General features: G+C 37.8%; 1 protein-coding gene across 4 annotated transcripts in view; it reads left to right on the top strand.

Annotated features, from left to right (window-relative positions):
- axo (axotactin) overlaps positions 1–20793 on the top strand; it is a 296029-nt gene that overhangs the window by 175888 nt on the left and 99348 nt on the right. For all 4 annotated transcript variants that reach the window (XM_067787399.1, XM_067787402.1, XM_067787400.1 and 1 more), the window contains exons 10-11: positions 837–1051; positions 3218–3617. In XM_067787399.1, the coding sequence (XP_067643500.1) occupies positions 837–1051; positions 3218–3617 (615 nt within the window). The remainder of the gene's footprint in view (positions 1–836; positions 1052–3217; positions 3618–20793) is intronic.

Raw genomic sequence — 20793 nt, 5'->3', positions numbered from 1 at the left:
AGGTGTCACAACCATTTTTTTTTTTTAAGTGGGCGTGGTCCTTCTCCGATTTTGCTAATTTTTATTAAGCGTACATATAGTAATAGGAGTAACGTTCCTGCCAAATTTCATCAGGATATCTTCAACGGCTTCCAAATTACAGCTTGCAAAAGTTTTAAATTACCTTCTTTTAAAAGTGGGCGGTGCCACGCCCATTGTCCAAAATTTTACTAATTTTCAATTCTGCGTCATAAGTTCAACTCACCTACCAAATTTCATCGCTTTATCTGTCTTTGGTAATGAATTATTGCATTTTTTCGGTTTTTCAAAATTTTCGATATCGAAAAAGTGGGCGTGGTTATAGTCCGATATCGTTCATTTTAAATAGCGATCTGAGATGAGTGCTCAGGAACCTACATACCAAATTTCATCAAGATACCTCAAAATTTACTCAAGTTATCGTCTTAACGGACGGACGGAGGGACGGACGGACGGACGGACATGGCTTAATCAAATTTTTTTTCGATCCTGATGATTTTGATATATGGAAGTCTATATCTATCTCGATTCCTTTATACCTGTACAACCAACCGTTATCCAATCAAACTTAATATACTCTGTGAGCTCTGCTCAACTGAGTATAAAAATTTGAGCAGCTTCTATGGTGGTACGGAAAAGTTACAGGAAAAAATTGCTTATTCCTTACTTTTTTACCATTTTCTACAAATAAATTTTATTTGTCGACTTTTAAATTAAAGAACACGTCATCGGTATCTTTATTGCACACTCAGCTTGCTCCTTATTTAAATTTTTATTCTTTTTCATTTCTTTAATTTCCATATTCAAATGACTGACAGCGGTGCGTGTCCTTGTTCCATTAATAAAACATGTGTGGACCCTAATCAATCGTGCAATTGTGATGTGAAGGAAAACAAATGGTATTCGGACGAGGGCTATTACAATGAACCGCATAGTCTTGGTATAACTTATATGTATTTTTTGCAACAAAAGGATTTGGAAGAGGATTCACAGGGACGAATAACACTTGGACCATTGGAGTGTGTCGAAACGAGTGAGTATTTCTAAAATATTTGATATGATTTGTATGTAGATCTAAGAAAGGGAATAAGAAATTACAGTCTAGCTGCGTAACCGAGTATGTCTAGTAGAGTTCAACAAACGCACAAAAGGATCAATACAGAGTTAGGTGAAAATGCAGCCAGTATACTGGCGAAGTTACACTCCATGATTTTCGGGTGTTGTGACCCGTGCTTTTAAAAACCCCGGCCCTCAAACAGCTTAGAAAGCTCTAAGATGTGCGCGAACTCGTGGCTGACACATCCTTTATAAGAACTACCTTGTAAGTACACCCGTGTAATGAAAATGAACCATTAGACCAATGAAAGCACTTGTGGCTTCAGTTTTGGCCGTAAGTTAGGGAGCACCTCCTCACGGAATCTGCCGTTTTGTTTACTTTTGCCTTTTCGGTTATAGTACTTAGCGGGCTTCTAGCAGATACTAAAGTAATTGAAGCAGTGGTATAATTGAGGATGGGAAATGCGCATTTATATTCAGAACTCAGCGAGCTTGCACTAAAAGCACGGAACTCATGCTTTGACAGCGCAAATGCGACCAATTAGTTCTGCATATTTGAAATGGGTTGATGGACACAGGAAAGTTGAGAGGAAATGGAGTGGGGTGTAGTTAAGCAGGAGGAGGTACCACCGACATTTTTAGGGAGTGACTCAATATATATACAAATGTACAATAACTTCAATCCATTCGAAGTATAAAACCAGGGGAAAAGTTTGGCAAGTCCGCTGTTACCACGTGCGCTACATCTTGGCTCAGTTTGCTTTTCTATCTTGTTCTTGTTATTGTTTTTGTTGCTGTTCCTGTTCTTGTTGTTTTTCTTATTCTTTTTCTTGTAGCGATAAGGAGACTCCCCGAAGGTTTCGAGGAGTTTGATCGATGTTAATGGCTTTTTTTCGGACACAGATCCGGCAAGTTCCGGAAAGTAGCATCATTAATATCGATCATCTCCGGTACGATTTGATATGACCACGTTGAACTATGTAGAATATTTTTCCATAAGGAACTTAGAATCACCAAATCCTCGAATGATTTATAAAGAAGATTCGCCACGCATAGAAGAGGGCGGAAATTGAGTTGGATGAGATATAAATTGCCTGAATAAGTAAAGAATGTCGTTCCGCTATAAGGAACTTTTGGAAACTAATTAAGAAGCACTCGTGTCGTTAAGAGGGATTCAGCTCTTAATTGTAGTAGCTGAAGATGTACTTAAGGGATGGAGAGAGCCACTTCCCGACACCGCATACGTTAGGCAAATTTGCTCTCTTGAGGAAGCTCTCTTGGACAGCATGGATGCCATTTGTGATACACAAGATAAGGGTGACGCGGGCTTCAGCTACTTAGAAAATCTTTGCGCAGCAAGGATAAAGTTCCAAATAAGGTCGACCTCCACTCTATATAAATCCTCCGAAGAGGCAAGTGAGCTGAGAACCATAAACTTTAGTCATGTTCATGCAAAAACTCAACAGTTATGCAAGACGTTACTCCATGATTTCAAATCTCATCCTTCATGTAGCTGCAGCAGAAGGAATAAAGCCATACATTAAGACGGCCCGCATGAACTCACATTAGACAGTGATAAATGTGATAAATCAAGGTTCCAATAACAATTGGACAGTCAACCATCAAAGCCCCAATCGCCATTTATAAATGCGCCTTGGATAACCAAATAATTTGAGCAAATCGACTGCCATTTATTTCCATAAGTTATTTCCTACAGAGTTAGGAGCTTGCAAGAGGTAGTGTTGAGCAAGCCTTTGTTTAATTGAAAAATTCCCAACTATACTGGAGCAGAGGGATACTGTTGTGACTTGCAATTCAGACGATCATTATTTTAAATAGTTCGCGTCATCCCAAGCGAGGTCCTTTAACTTTAACAGCAGCTTGCTTATCCGATTAGATGTTGGAGTCTCTAACCATCGTAGCACCGAACACCATTACATCTTTAAAGACGGAAAGTTGTCGGGGTTACTAACATAGAGTGTCAGAGAGAAGATATTGTTCCACAATCCTTTCAAGTATTCGACTTCTAAAGTCCGCAACTATTTTCTTCATACTGAATGTTAAGCTGTGTATTATGTTTTCCTTGTTTTCATATATTTGTAACTTAACCCTGATTTGTATTTTTTTTCTTTCTATCCCTCAGACACCCAAAAGTATGTCGTCACCTTTACAACATCACAATCGTACATAGAAGTGCCTGGCTGGCGGAAAGGTGATATTGCATTTTCCTTCCGCACCACTGGCGAAAAAGCCATTTTACTTTTCCAACCACCGATACGTCCCAATCATCCATCGTTTATGGTCGCACTCACCGGCGACTATCAGCTGACATTCAACTTTACACTGAGCACTGGTACGACACGTGAACTGGTAATTAACTCACATCGCAAACTGAATGGCGGGGAATGGCATAAAATTTGGATTGACTACAATGAGTATCACGTACGTTTCATGATAAATACAGATTATCAAATGGTTGATTTGTTGCCGGAGGAGGAATTCGGACCATTCGAGGGTAGCATGTATATTGGTGGTGCAACGGCGTAAGTATAAAATGAATGAGGATATACATACACATATATGCATAGTTTAAATACAAACTGAGTAGAATATTTGAATCCTTCGTATCTGTTTGAACAAAATCGTAATCAGTTCTGAAATATTTCGGGTATTCACGAAAGCTTGCGTAACCGCTCATCAGGTTATGTAGTTATGTTTAGAATACGCTCCCGAAAAATAATTATGAATACCCTCATTGTTTTCAAAAAATTCGGACTCTTGAATCAGGAATTAACCGAGAAAAACAATTATTTGAAAACTCCCAATATCCATGCGTTCGAGGAGGCTCTCGAAAACGAGTTTTCCAAGGAAATTAATTCTACTTCGACAGAGCGCTGGATAGTCGCACAGTAGGTGATTTCTCCGTGGGTGGATAATTGCAGCTGTGCCACCAGGTATTATACGTTATCTGTTGATTCCAGTTCCATCATAACCGCGTGAACCAAAATTCTTCAATACCGCCACTAATTCCATTCTATTCAACTCTAGAATTGCTATAGATCGTTTTTATGTATGTACTAGCTTACTCGGAAGATGGTTTCCTGCCGCAAAATTGTCTTAGAAACTGGGGCCTAATCGAAGCATACGATCCGCGATCGAATGCCGTTTAAAAAATCACAATAGCTCCGAAACGGTATATCGGATTAATGAAATATGTGAACTAGGGAAAACGCGTACTCACTAGATCCATAATATACCATTATTTTTTTCGCTCGCCCACCTCAATGTCCTTGTATATGGAAACTATTTATCGAATATTGGATACCTGCTACAAATAACTGTGGAAATATAGCGATCTTCAATTTTGCCCCAAATGCGTGGTTCTGCCCACTTTTCCATATTCTTGCTTTCCTTATTTTCTTAATTCGCATCATTTTCTCACTCTTTTTCTCCCTCCCAATTCCACGATCATTTCCGCACCCACTTCCAATATAACTCCTACTTCCACTAGCACTCCCACACCCACTCCTACTCACACCTCCACTACCATTTATACTTCCCCTCCCTCTTTCTCGGCCCACCCTAATGTCCTTATATATGGAATCTATTTGATCCTCGCCGAGCTATTACTGCGATGCGAGAGCATCGTGTTAACTGATCGCCTATGTCTTTGGCATGACCGGTATTATTTGTATCCAATAATGCTTTACATGCCTCTTGGACTGCGAAAATCTAGGAAAGAAACACACTACTTGTATCCCGAAGGCGCCTACATTAGCCGGAACTATTGCCAAAATCACCGATCCCACTCCGTAATCCATTTTAGATCCGCCCGTGAAACCTAAGAGTTTCAATCTCCGAATGACCTCCCTAACTTTGTGATACTTCCTTGTAGGAAATTTGATCGTATACTTTATTTGGAAGACTGTCGTAGGACATACATATGTAGTGCGTTAGTGTTGTGAAATACTCGTAGGAGTCATTTACTTTAAACAGGATATGTCCGCCCGAGAGATCCAAATCTTGAAGCCTAAAAACACATTGAGATGACGTATCTTTGATAAGGATATCGGTTATTGGTTCATTCCGCATCACGTTTAAGGGCGCCAAAAAGCGTGACTTTATCGCTCATGTAATGCTCCGCAACCAGATCGCTGAACTTCACGTAGCATGTTGTTTATAAATTTTACCTCGACCGCAACAACATTTTTTATGTTGTTGTTGTTGTAGCGGTGCTTCGCGCCATTCAATAGGTGCGGCCGATCACAAATTGTCATCAATATCCTCTAACCTAACTTTTTATCTTGTATACTTTTGCAAGCATGCATATCCCCACACGCTCATTAAACCCTTTGTTCCGCGTTTATTATAATCTATGGGAGGAGAGTATTAGGAGTCAGACGTACTCCCAGATATTTGGCATTATAAATGATAATTAGCTCTTGGCCATTAAGAGACGGTTGTTTAAAACTAGGGAAAATGTGGCCGAGTCTGTTGCTTTCTCCCAACTACTAAGCTTACTCAGTAATCTCTGCATACTGTATAACTTCTCAATGGGGCCACGAACAGTTTTTTTTGGTCATCAACCGCGTAGGTGATTATTTTTGCATCGCTTATTTTGAGTTGGCGAAGTGTGCTAGCTATAACGCAAATAAAGAGGGGAGGCGACATAGTACAACCCAGCCGGGTTCCCCTCCGCGGAAAATTTGGGACCTCGCTGTTTCCCAGTTTAGCGCTAAGCATTCTGGAATTCTGAGCCAATTCTGCCAAATTTACCATTGCATCTTTAATACATAGAGGGCATCTAAGATTCAAGTGGCTATGTAACACAACTCTTTCGAGAGGTTGCCAACGCAATTTACAGCTTCTCCAACCCAATTGTAAACATTGTCTAACCGTAAGGAACTCTTTTTATTTAGCAAGTGTGGCTCTGGTGACCCCAAGTTCCTCACGGAGGGAGGGCGTTCAACGTGGTCATATAAAATTTTTCCTGCATTGGTCATTAATGGTGGCAGTTTTCGGAAGGTTCCGGAACAATATGCGGCATGGTCCATTGCCAGCATCGATTTAACTCTCCAAAATCTTCGGATAGTCTCCTTATTGCTATAAGAAAAAGAAAAAAGGCAAGAAGGCTTTCCATGTTCTCTTTTGTTGACCTGTGGCATGATGACCCTGGTCCCACTTCAATTAGGGAAAACATTATTTAGTCGAATGAAGGCCATAAATATACTGTAACGAATTTAAGGAAATCTTGGTTATTATGCACCTTCTGCTAACGTTCTTATCGCTGAACAACAACTTCGACTTATGACTACATGTATGTGTGTGAGATATCTCTTCACTTCGAGCTACTAGTTATGTGTGTATACGTTAATAAAAACAAACACCTTTTTGTCGTTTAAAGTTATTTTTAATTGCAAAACAATTGTTTCGACACTCGCGTGGTGTCATCATCAGTTGCTAGCTTTCAACTAAACCATTGTCACAGGTATAAACAAAATAAAGCTTTCAGTCAATTTTTTCAAAACATTAAATTATATACATTGCAAAAACAACTAAAAGAGAAAACAAAAGTTTAAGCAAAGAATATACATATGGATATGTAACAACAAACAGAACAAACAAATTTACTTTACTGCTGAGAAGAGACTCGAATACAGTGGGCCAATATCACGATTCACAGATACATTTTTATTTATATGTATATGAAAAGATAAAATATTTAATCTACTTAAATTAGTTTCAGTCTTAATTAGTTTGCAGTCTTCTTGGCTTATCGAGTGCTGCTCCGATAAGGCATGTTCAGCGATTCCACTTTTTGGTTCAATATCTTTTATGTATTTAAGTATTCATTTAACCTCATACGCACAGTGCGTGTCGATTGGCCTATATACTTAGCACCGCATTTTTTCCCGTCATCATTTTCGTATGAACAAGTTATTGAATAAACCCCAGGTTTATCCAATTTGTCGCATTTGTCTTTAGTTGACTTTAATAAAAAAATTTGAGTTTTTTCGTCGATTTTGGAGCCACTTTAATTTTTGTATGTTTGAACACCTTTTGCATACTGCTGAAAAACTGCGGATCATAGGTCAAGCTACACCATTTCATTTTATTTTCTACACCCACCGTATCGAAAAAAGAGCTACTCTCCCTTCGCTCCTTTTTATTTTGGTGTTTTCGTATTAGTTGCTCAATGCTGTTAGAGCAATACTCATTCGTTGCTGCGATTTTCATTATTTTCTGTTTTTCCTTATTATATGAATCACAGCTGAGCGGAACATTTACAAGTCGATGGGCCATGGAATTGAAAGATGCTAGCTTATGCGAGTGATGATGATTAGAATCACTAAGGATGAAAGGCTCAGTTGATGTCGGCTTACAATATATATCGAATTCGATGAATCCGTCGTCATTATGTTTAACCCTCAAGTCCAAGAAGGGCAGCTCGTTATTTAATTCGTATTCACAAGTAAATTGGATAGAATTACTAATTGAATTAAATAAATTCAACGTTTGGCCGATTTTGTCCTTCTCAATAATAACAATACAGTCATCAACATATCGACAATAAAAACGTGGAAATAATGAGCTATGAATTAATTTTTCTTCAATCGTATTCATGGATAAGTTGCAAAGAAAAGGGCTTATACTTAAACCCGTCGGCAAACCATCAATTTGTTCATAAAACTCGCCTCTAAATTGGAAGAATGAAAGATTAATACACGTAAACGTCATATCGAACAAAGCATTAGCGACCAAAGGATTGATATTCTGTTTATCCAGCCAAATACGTAACGCATCCAAGGCACCATTTTTCGGAACATTTGAAAAATATGAAGTTATATCAAAGGACGCAAAACACTCAATTGGGCTCAATTTCACATTTTGAATTTTTTCGACTTATTCAAGGGAGTTTTTAATTGAAAAATTATCGAAGCTTTTAAGCTCCCTGAAATAATTGCTCAACCATGATGCGTTATGTGTGTGCGTGTACATAGGTTTGAATGCTACTGTATTTGTTGTTGTGATTATTTATTAACAGCGTAGTGATGCTAATATTCGTCACAATACGTTTCAGCCAGTGTTTCACCAGTGGGTAGGTTTGTTGTAGCATCGCTAGGAGGATTCAATCTAAACCTTGGGATTTGTGCGGCGAAGAACTGTTTTGATTACCCATTCTATCTTATTGGAAGGGTTATTTTGAAGATAAAGGCAGTTTCAAAGGCACTCACTATCAGTAGGCTATCGCGTTCCGTAGAAAAATATTGGCAAATTTGTTTTTCGATAGATGGAAGATCTTTGACAGATTAACACAATTTCTTCTAGCATTTCTCTTTTGCCTTCTGAACAGCTGTTTTTTAAGACCTGAGGCAATCTTTTGAACGTTGCCAGTTCCTCAGATAGAATTATTTCAGAAACTCTTTCGTGAGCGAGTGTACCTCTTTGCTGAAACTAGTTGAACAAGCTCTTCGTGGAGCTGACCCCGAAAACCTCCAGCTTGCTGCTTTAAGCCTTAAGATCATTCCAAGGCTAACTTTTATTTGAAAACAACTAAATAACTTTGAACCACATTTCGCTTAAAAGCTTAAAAGCGTTTTCTCAAAGGAAATCTTTATAGCTTTATATCTGAAATTTCATATTGGCGATGGATTTATTACGACAATTTGTATTTAATTATAATTGGCGCGAAAAGGAAATGAAAGTAAAGAAAATTAAAACTATAAATACAGTGCAGTCGCCTCGTGAGATTGCTGAAACAAATATATTCCGTTACATATGCGCACATTTCCATTGTTATTCATGACCACAATTGACCCATTACAACAGCGTTAACGTCGTCGCATCTTGAGCACAGCATGCCAATATTGGGATTTATCGTTTTAATTGAAGTTTTAATGTGTAGCATTAACTTTGCGCCCAAACAGTCAACACTGATTTACGAAAAGGATGAATGATGCTCACACATACATAAGTACATATATGAATTTATGTGGCTTGATAGTATACATGTGTTAATGCATAGATACGTGGAATAAGTTGGCACTTCTAGGAATCGAATTTCTTTTATACTTACAGAAATTGCCATTTTTCGCGTTAAACATGCTACTTAACACTTTTTGCCGTAGAAGTGTGTGCGTGTGTTTTTGTGTGTAAAATGTTGTTAATCAATCACCTTAACGGTACCTTAATTAACAGCCAACACTTTCAGAATTCTTTTACAATTAATCAATACGACTTTTTGCGCTCTGCTTTAATTTTAATTAATAGCTCTCAATATCAATGCCTGAGGCAACGTGCATACATACTTACTTACTATGAATTGTACTGCCACCAGCAGCGAGTGTATTTAAGCATAATCCCCCCTTTGAAAGTTGCGTTTCATCATTCTTACCTTAGCATTTACACCTATACATAGGTAAGTGAATGACTACCCAGCCGGAGCAACACAACTGAAATGATCTATTAGGTTCGGTCCGATGTTTCGGTCCATAAGGAGAAGATAGAATAGATAAAGAACCACCAATACACCGAAATTAACAGGATGACAAGCTGAGTCAATTAAGCCCATTAATAATAGTACCTGGGCGACCGATCTTTGCTCGGCAACGTTTCGTTGTACTGGCAACGTTTCTTTTTTTTATTTCGAATAGGTGGCAACCTTAAACGGCAACCCTACTCAAAAATGCCCCTATGGTATTGCGGAGTGAAATACCTTTCGTTGAATACCCATATCGGCATATCTCATGCAATTTTTTTTTTAATTCGAATAGGTGGCAACCTTAAATGACAACCCTACTCAAAAATGTCCCTATTGTAATCCGGAGTGAAATATCTTTCGTTTGATATCCATATCGGTATATCTCATGCAATTTCTTTTTTTTAATTTCGAATAGGTGGCAACCTTGTGAAACATTCTAAGTGGCAGCACCTAGGTAGAAAGTCTTAGAAGGTGATACATTATCTCTGTGCCAAATTTCATTTAAATCGGTTGAGCGGTCCCCTAGATCATTCGGCTATACAAACAAACAAGAATTGCTCGTTTAAAGTTATAAGATACCGAAACCCGTGAGATAGAACCAGATCCCAAATACAACATATAAGGGAAAATTTGTCACTTATCCCTATTCTAATACATACGTTGAAAGATAAATTGCATATAGTATCGAAATAGTAAGGTTTTTCCGCGTTGATCTCGAAAACAACGCCGAAATTACTTAAAAGAACAAACAGAAGTTATTTGGAGATAAGCTTGAACTGATCCCGAAATAGCCAAAATAAAATAACGAAATAGTCCTTAAACGAATTCGAAAACAATCAATAAATTCTTTCCAAATTGTATTGAAGTAGCCCCGAAATGATCTTTCAAACAATTTTAAAATACTTACAAAATTTTCTGAAATAGTCTCCAAAACGGTTCAGTAAAATTCCCGAAATTATTTCGAATTTGAGCTCAAGTAAAGCCGAAAATCATCCGAAATTTAATTTGAAAGCTTTACCGAAATCATCCCCATAATATATCACTATTCATCTCAAAAACAATCTCGAAATAACTTCGAAGAGCAAGCACAAGTTATCTGGAAATAAGATCGTAAACTATGCCGAAATTATCTAGATAGAATACCGAATCCAAAAACAATCCCGAAATTCTATTTAAATTGTATCCAAGACTACCTTGGAATGATCCTGGAGACAATTCAAAAATAGTATTAAAATGCTTTCGAAATATCCCCAAAACAATTCCTAAATAGTCCCCATATTATTCCAAAAATACATAGTTTTGAGTTGCATCTGAAATGAACGCTGAAATATTTCAAAAATAATTTCAAATAATTTTTTTTAATTTCGAAAAATATCTCAAAATAACTTCTAACATTATATTGAAATTAATTGGAGATAGGCTCGAAATATTCCCAAACAGTACCAAAATAGTTACGATGAAATGAAATGATTCCAAATAGTCCCGAAACCAATCGCGCGTTCCCAAAGCTAACCAGAAATGATTTCGATATGGTTCGAAATGTTCCTGAAATTATCCCGAAGTTTTTTGTCCTGAAAGGGAAACCGAGAACCTTACATACGGGGCTTAGTAAAAGTTGGTTGAGCTGAGCTACATAAATACAGTGCTAGGAAAAATCGACGGTCTTTCTGTGAGGCGATCACTGGGATGAATTGAAAACACCCATTCAAAAGCTTTCAATGCCCTATAAATGGGTATATTTCTCCTCACCGGGCACTTTACAATTGGGTCTCATGCGGCACGGTTGGTATTGATACACAATGTTTTATATAGTAGCTGCAATTTTTCAGGAAACATAATGAAGTTTCTTGGAAAATTATTTTCCAGGAGCATCCCAGAATATAAAGATGAAAGGTCTAGGCTTCCAAAATATATAAGCGTAACGAGATGGATATAGTGAGACGGGATTCTATCTGGCGCTTTTGAGCATTCTTCAGTTATATACATTATTTTCCATTATTTCACTCAGGAGCCATGGTCTCAAAACGGCGCATTGGTGCTAATTGGAGTCGAAGACGACTCATCACACCAACCAACCAATCATTCTTTTGAAAACCAATTGATTTTCACGCCGGAACAATCGCGAGTACTGCGTTAGTTTCCGAAACAATCATAGAATTAACCCGAAATAGGTCCCAAGGGATCAAAAATTAGTTCGAAAACCAGCTCAAAATAGTCTCTAAACTATCTCGAAAGCCATGCAGGATGATAAAGATGCTGCAGAAATATCAAAACAGTCACGAAATGTTCCCGAAACAGCTAAATTATCTATAAACAATTAGGAAATCATCCATTCATTATATTGCACCAATGTAGTCCCAAAATAATTTCGAAAACAATCCCGAAATGATAGTCCCGAAATAAAACAGAAATAACCACGAAATAAAAAATTATCTCGAAAACCTAACCGGCGTATTTCTCAATTATTTAACGTAGCGAAGAAATCTTCTTGAAAATCATAGATGATCCCTCTAGGAAAGATAAAATTGGTGTTTTTTAAAATAACTTATTCACCCAGTATAACGATCAGTGGCGGATTTGAATATTTGCCGCCTCTAGGCAAGATATAACTTGCCGCCCTTATTTTCACAATAATAATATTTAGCACAATGATTGCGATTTTCGGCGCTTTATTGCAGTGTAGTTTGTTATTAATGAATAACGAAACATAACGAAATCAAAATAATCGATATTTGCATTTATGAGGTATTTAACCTTAATTTTTTTCCAAACATTCCTCATTTACTTTAGTTTGCGTCTTGATATTTCAGCTTCGAATTCGCAAATGATATTATCACAATTGAAAGATAAAAAAAATCTGATTTTATCGTAAAGAACAAAAGAGCATTCAGTTTGCCTTCGCCCAATGAAGATGTGATGTAGTTTTTCGTGCGTTTTAAAACTGAAAACGATCTCTCTGCGCTACAATTTGCAATAGGAATTGAAACAAACATTCGCAACGCAATGTCAATATCAGGGTAACAGATCTTCAAATTATCCTGTCTCAGCATTTTCAACAGTTCCAGCGGAGAATAATTTGAAAAGTTCTTTTCAATGCAATATGCCTTGAAAAACACCATTTAATTTTCCAAATATTCCTCAAGGTCTTGGGTGTAGTAGTTGCTCAATATAGTGGATTTCTTCCTTCGTTGCTTAGATGTTTCATATCAGTGATAAGAGAAATTCAGAATATATTTTTTGATATGCCTCACGTCTTCTTGTCAATTCTGCCAAAGTTCGATCCAAGATAACGTTGAACGTGTTGACACGAAAGTTTTCAACGCCCCTCAATTGAATACCAGATTCCCATTTTCAACATATCGTACATTTGGATTTCTTCTAGGGCTCCTCAGTGTTTTGTATTCCTGAATCGTTGAAATAGAGAGAGCTTTCTCTTCATACAGATCGAATTCTTCACGAGTATCAGAAACAACTTCGATGAGTTCGTTAAAAAAATGATCACTTCGGAAATAGTCGTATTCACATTTGGTTATTTCTTGCTCATCGCATTGAATGACGTTAATAAGAAGCTCCATAAACCTTGCACGAATGCAGTCTCCAAAAGTTCCAGTTGAAGTGAAGTAGAACCTTTATGCAAATTCTTACGATTGCTATGCGGGAAAATAATTTACAACTGCATTCAAATTTCGAAATGCATAAAAAAATAATTAATTGTTTATAATAATAATTATACAGACAAAAATACTATTTTAAGTGCTGCAAAATCCGAATGCAATGTTTTTTTTTTTTTTAATTAATTGACTTGAACTTTGCCGCCCTAGGCTCTGGCCTATGCTACCTATATGGTAAATCCGCCACTGATAACAATGCTCATTCCCTGTGCAATTGCCACTACTATTCTCGTGTTCACTACAGTAGTCTTCTAAAATTTATGGAAAGTTAAAAAGAGGAATCCATACACCGTTTGCTCGGTATATTTTCCCGACTGGGTGTTTCATCTCGGCTCCGTTTACACTTTAGTCCAAACGCTTCAATTTTGAATCGTACTCACTGCCTGCATTTTAATTCGTTAAAGTGTAAATAAGTGAGCCAATCAAGCAATCAATGTATTAAGTAATGAAATTTATCGGCTTGCATAAAAACTTAAGCAGTAAATCGAAATTGTAAAACATATCAAATGTAATGTAAAAGTATCAACTTTAAGTAGAAAATTAAATCTATTTTTAATATGCTTCGAAGTGATTTTAAAATGCACATCGTTATAGATCATTAAGGTTGATGGATTAAAGTACTGTTTTTCTTGTAATGGAATTTCCTCACCCTTTGGCAAATCGTGTTACAAAGTTGTGTAACGATACTAAGAAATGCCGCTTTAGTCTCACGGAAGGCGCTAGAGTATAATAGTAATTAACTAAAATTTAGGAAGGTACATGGCTGGAGTAGCTAGGAGTGCCAGACACAGAAAGAACACACAACAGGAAGGCCCAAATGTCTTTTTGAATTTGGTACCTAAACAGGTGTTGATTAGACTAGAAGAATTCAGCACCGAAGAAAAAGTCAACCACGAACTTACAATGGTATGAGATTGTTTTTGAAGGTAACTCGAAAGATGTGTTGGTTAAATAATCCTATCGACTTTAAGACTATTTTATCGGCTACCAAGATTAACCCTCCGATGAGTGACAGTTCTGAACTTCACGGCCGTGTGAAAAGGTCCCTACGGACCTTTTTTTGTAAATCATGTTTTTTTCATATATAAAATTTTTTTTGATTTTGTTTTTATTGTTTATAACTAAATTCGACATACAAAAATAATTTTTTCAATTTTTTTATTTTTTTTTTTTTTTGCTTGAGTTTTCTTAAGACTATTATAAAAAAGTTTAAAAATGATTGTTGTTGAGCGTGTACTTCTTGCCCCCGCCCTGTGCGCAAGTGTTGCAGCGATGTAAAAGTGTGTTATGTTCTCCGCAAACAGCGTTGCCGCAGCCGAAGCAGTCTGCCCGCGTTTTCCGCTGCCGCCCGTACTCAGAACGGCAAAGGCGACATGACGGTCTACTTGACCTAGCCGCAAACGACGGTGCATTTCCTTCCATCGGTCTCGGTAATACCTGAAATGAAAAGAAAAATAAAAAACAAATACAAATATATTCTATTCTTGAATTTGAAGATGTTTTTCTTACCCTGACATCGAATGCTTCCATCGCATTGCGTATCCTTGGATATGAGGTTATATGGTTGTTCAGGGCACGTTCTTCGATATTTGGTGTGGCCAATTGTTTCGTTAGCTGTAACAATAACGACCGCCGTCTGTCACTCCTTTTTATAGGCTTCATTTCGTTGTAAATCCTAAAAGCAGCCAATGCAGCGACGTCCAGCATATTATAAAACATGGCCAACGGCCATCGTTGTGTTGCTCTTTGGCAGCTGTAAGTGCTTAGCATTTGATCCATGGTATCAATACCACATTTGTTGGCGTTGTAATCTAATATGGCATAGGGCTTCCGATTCTCGGCTTGCTCGTCAACGCGGCAGGTGTAGTGCATTGTGGAGAGCACGTTCACCACTTTAGTTTTTTCGTCACGTATTAGCATAACGCTATATCCCCTTCGTTGAACCCAAATAATGTACTATTGATGGCGCGCTTCGGGTTCTTCTTGAACTCCTGTGGAATGAATGTTTTGTTGTAGCGCACTGTACCAACATATGCGGTCGTCCTCCTCATCAAAATACGCGCCAAGTCAAGAGTGGTAAAGAAATTATCCGCGTATATAGTACGACCAGCATCTAAATATTTTTCCACAAGATCCTGCACTATGTTCTGCCCTTGGTTTATCTCCCGTTGTTGGTTTGGCAGTTTTCCAGAATATATCGTTCCCTTCACAGGATAATAACTCTGTGAGTCACATAACCACCATACTTTCAAACCATACTTAGCTGGCTTTGACGGAATATATTGTGTGAAGCGGGTGCGGCCTCTGTAAGGGAACAACTGCTCATCAACTGTTAGTGCTTCATGAGGAGTGTAAGCTGCTGCCAAGTTATGTTGCAACATTTGCCAAATATCGTCAATAGCCGCAGTTTTGCTGTTGATGACTCGCTGTTGTCGAGTATTTCCATTGTCGAATCGAATAAATTGGTTTATACACATGAAGCGATCGTACGACAACGCAGCTTTGTATATTGGGCAACGCGTCGCGCCCCATAATTCCAAAGCTGGTTCGTGGTTTGATCTTGTGAGTCCAGCATACAAAAGAATAGCTACAAAGGCGTCAAACTCTTTCACTGTCACTGGCTTCCACTCCTTTTTCTTCGTGGGATTCGCCAAATTCCATGCAGCTGTAACCTCCCTGCCTTTACGATTTCTTTCACGTAGCACTAAGTGCATTATTTCCTGTATCATAATGGAACGCATTATTGTATATGGGCCGTGTATATTTCCTCTTAGTCCTGGTTTCTTTCTTGTGAAGTCGACCACGTTATGATTACCAGTGCGTGATGTTGGTGGTGCTTTTTTACTCCATTGGGTGCCATCTTTACCAATAAAGTAACTTTCATTCGTTTCCTGTCCATCATTTTCTTCCTCTTCATCATCGTCGTCATCAATATCTTCATTTAGCTCGATGTATGCTTCAGTTTCGGCATCTGACTCTTCAGCAAGTTGGTATGTGCGATCTTCATCATCCTCAACTTCATAATTATCAATTGCAGCAATATCAATTTCTTCATCCATGTCTTCGTCCATAAAATCAGCAAATCTGCTATCAACTACACGCCTTTCATCCGCAGTCATTTGCTGGTAACGTCTACTACGGCGTACAACCATTTCAGCAGTAGTGGCCGAAGTAGGAGTCATTTCATCTCATTTAACTTTTGAACCCAGACCCTGAAATGAACTTTCACTTAATGCAGCCCTTAAAGGTTATACTTGCTTTTCTTTGATAGAATTTGAAACATGGCAAGGAAACCATCCTTCAATTCTGGCGACTTAAACTTGAAAAACGAGTTTAGTGCCAACATGATCTTAAAATTTGTTGTCAGTTCCTTGCGACCGGGTATTTGCTATCTGTACGATGGAATATGGTATTTGGCGATTAAAGAACTCTGAAGCTTTGTACGCTCAGTCCCTACTTTCTTTAGGCGTTGAACTTTTCGCCCGACGAAGTCTAATTACGCTCTACTTTTCGCTCATAATAGAGGTTGGCTTTTCAGGTGCTTGAAAGAAAAGTTATCGCGAAGATTTGTGGTCTCATTTGGGATGCCCATGGCAAGGAACTAAGTAGGTATATGAGCTTAACGTAGGTATGAAAGTAGTGCAACGAATAAGCCCTCAGGGGCTTCGCTGGCTAGGCCATGTTATGCACATCGAAGAAGAATCTCAGGCCAGGAAAGTATTTTAAGCGACTCCCGCTTTTGGAAACAGAGAAATGTGGAGACCTCCACTAAGTTGATAGAGGCAGGTGGAGGAAGATATTATATCCATTTGTACTCCAGACTATCGTCAGCTTACGAAAGACAGGGATAGCTGGCGTCCCCTGTTACAAAATGGCCAAAATCACCTAGACAGTTAGGTGCCAATTAATGATGATGATAATTCAGTTAGAGATTTTTCCTATTACATTTTTACGTTTGTTTTACATATTTGTTTAACGACTGCTATGCGCGTTGCATATGAATAACATGCCTCCTCAAGAGAGCGATGTCTAGTGGACCAGTGTCTCATCAAACTGCTCCTCCCTTATCGTTAGAAGAAGACCTACACAGAAAATGGGGCAGTCCCGTAAGGCGACGATTTCACAGATTTTATGACCGACCACCAAAGCTGAAGCTTACCGGATGCAGCACCGAAAAATTTGTAGACACACTTAAACCAAGACCCGATCAAAAGCAGCTTCTATTTCGAAACTTACGAGCGAACCAGTTAAGAACGCGTACACAAGGTCAGCCCAAGGTCGGCCTGGGGCACCATCTCTTAATCAGAGAGGTCTGCGCTAGTTCGGAACTAGGGCGATTTGCTACAGAGCGCTTCGAGGCTGTCTTCTATTATTTTTCTTATCGTCTTTAACAAATTTCAAGTTTTCAAATTGTATTTTGATTCCCGATTTGCTTGCTTATTTTCCACAGGCGCTGAAAATCTTACAACCATAGGGCATCTTCTTGACTTCCGATCCCTTGCTAATTTTGAAATAAAAGAGCTGCCCCTTTTTTTCTACGGGAAGTATCTTCCACTTCACCACGTTCGGGAACTGTACCTTTAACTAAGGTACCGCTGGATCGAATGAGGGTAGTGATGTATCCGATTTTACTTGCATCATTTTCATAATGTTACTGAGTGGTTAGATCTTCACATAAAGTGACATAAAGTCAACGGCCAAAAGGTTACTTGGTCAAGTTTTCCAATTGACTTTTTGTCATTTCTTAATTTGAGTTTAAAATATTTATGTTTGACCTAATGACTAATTCGGGAAAAAAATTAGGGGTAACATAAGGTCAAATTCACATGGTTATAAAGTAAATTGAAGTTATAACAATATGAAATATGGCCACAACGTCAAGTTACAAATGTATTGATATTATGACCATACGGGAAATGGTCATAAATTTAACTCTTTTAAAAATTTCGAACTATGATCGCTTCGGAAAAGCAGTATGGTCATATTGTTAATATCGCTGGTATTGTAACTATTTGAAATTTGACATTTTGAGCATCTCATAAAGTCATAACTTAAGTTTACCTTGTGACCATTTGAAGTTGTCATAAGTTCAATTGACATTATGGCCGTTGACCTTATGTCATCCCTTCTGGTCTTGTTGCGCTAAATGCTCCTACTGCAGTCGCTGCTCTTGAAGTAGTTGGTTTGCCATTAGCGAGCTGAGTTCTCCGGTTTAAAGTTAGTTGACTCGTCAAAACACCCTACTTTTTTACGCTCCTTGAAATATCTTTTAGTACAAGACAGTTCATTATGTTGCAATCGTCGAAGTGGATATTGATGAAAGCTGACAAAAAATAAATAGTTTATCGATAATGTTTGTCGCACATGTCACCCAAGCATATGAACTTTCATTCAATTTTTCATCGAATGAATGTAAACGATTTTCATTTTGCAAAGCAATTGTCATTTCATTAAAATGGGGAATTTAGCACCTATATATATATGTACGCTATTATTGAAATTTGAATATATTAACAATCAGACTTAATGCCTTCAAAAAAGGCTCATTTAGCAACGTGCCACATTCACTTCATAAACGTTCGACAGCAAAGCGACACAAAATAAAGTAAAACGGATAGCCATATCAGCATATGTTGTTGTTAACAATATGAAAGCATTCAGGAATGTTTTTTTGGCAATGACACGACATTACAAAAATTTGCAGGTGTGTGCGTATTTGCGCTTAATGTCCCGTCACATAAGATTTTTGATGCAACATCGTTCGCTAACAAATGAGTAAATTGCATGTTTACGCATGGAGGGCGACAAATAGCGCATCACCAGCGCCATCTGACATGCCAAAGTAGCCAACTCCCGACTTATGTTCAAGCGAAGCATAAATAAATAAATAAATGTATGGCGCGATAACCTCCGAGCAGGTTTTAGGCGAGCTCCTCTTCCAATATGTGTCGTTCTTCTTCTAATTTTTCCTCTAAATTGATGAGACGGGACCTACTTGTTTTATGCCGACTCCGAAAAGCATATGCAAGGAAGATGAGTTTTCACTGGGAGCTTTTTATGGCAGAAATACACTCGGAGTGCTTGCCAAACACTGCCTGGGGGGGTTTAGAAAAGTGTTCATCTAATTGAAAAAATTTGTTTCTAAAACTTCGATGTTGCTTTGCCCATGGCGTGAACCCAGCACGCTACCATCATATACCACGGCGGCCCAAGCGACACATAAGAAGATAAACTTGACTTTTGTTGATATTTTTCTAACATTTTTCACAATTGAAATCCGCATTTTAAGAAATGAATAGGAGACAAAATATGTTAGGAAGTATTTTTCTTATATATTGAGAATATTTATAATTGTGCTTCGCGAAATTTTTTCAAGCGAATGGGCAACTCGAAATAAGTTTAATTGCTAATTCTGAAATTCTTTTTAAATATAAAAAATGCAATATGTTTCGCGATTGGATCATGTTCGCTTTTGCATCAAAACTCATGAACATGAGAAATGTCATTGTGACGTGGCCATTATGCAGCACATTTTGCAAGTTTCAATTTTCGATTGAAGGAAATAAATGTTTTTGCATGTATGAGCGCCTTGCTGGTCATCAAGTTTTAAAATAGGAACCACCAAAAACCTGCTGCAATGCGCCCAATATACGGCAACCAACAACTATTACGTAAGTACGCGTATTCATTGTTGTTGCTCCTTTGATGACAACGTCATTGTCGTTAGTGCACCACATCGACAATAGCCTGTCACAGCATGAAAGTGCTTAATTGCTTGTGATGGCATTAAATAAATTTTTAATTACTTCGCACTTTACATTTACACTTCCGTTGCACTCCCATGGGTACTGTTACTTATAAAAAAAAAGACTTGCCAACGTGCATGCATGCATACACTTTTGTATGTGTGTGTTTGTATGTCCTTGCATGCCCATCGTTTGTTGGTTAATGTGCCATATTTTAACCGTCCAAGTTGCTTGACAGTTCGATCGTTTGCCATCATTGTCTGCTAGCCATATTTTTGAAGTTTATTTTTATTTTCTTTTAAGTCACTTGATTGCTATTGTGCTACTTACCATAACGAATGGGTTTTGCTAGCATGCGTTTGTAGGTATGTTAGTGTGTGTGTGTGTTGATTTATCTTCAAAAGTTGCGTATACGCTCTGGTGCCACCTGGGATTGATGTGTGAATTTTTCGTTTTTTTTTTTTTTACTTAAAAAGTGTTTTCTTCACTTTTGTTATGCCTGACAAAGTTTGCTAAGGGCAGATATGGCAGATGTGCCAAATAGAGCTACACTTGAGGCCAAGAGACATTGAACTTTTTGCTGGAAAGTTAAATATAAGTTTATAGTCTTTATTTGTAGTAAAATTAAAATCAATTCATAAATCATTGAACCAGGCTCAATTATTTTATACATTAGGGTGGTCCTTATAAATCAAACTGACATTTTTGCCAGTCCCACCTCAAATGGTAATACCAACGTCATAAATATCACATATAAGTATTGGTCCCGATTTAACACAGTTGAAAATTATCGCGCAGGGATCAAGGTTAGTTATGAAAA

This window comes from Eurosta solidaginis, chromosome 5, assembly GCF_040869045.1.
Source record: "Eurosta solidaginis isolate ZX-2024a chromosome 5, ASM4086904v1, whole genome shotgun sequence".
Classification (NCBI taxonomy): domain Eukaryota; kingdom Metazoa; phylum Arthropoda; class Insecta; order Diptera; family Tephritidae; genus Eurosta; species Eurosta solidaginis.
Note: the sequence above shows the minus strand (reverse complement) of the source record. Positions and strands in the feature narration are given on the sequence as shown.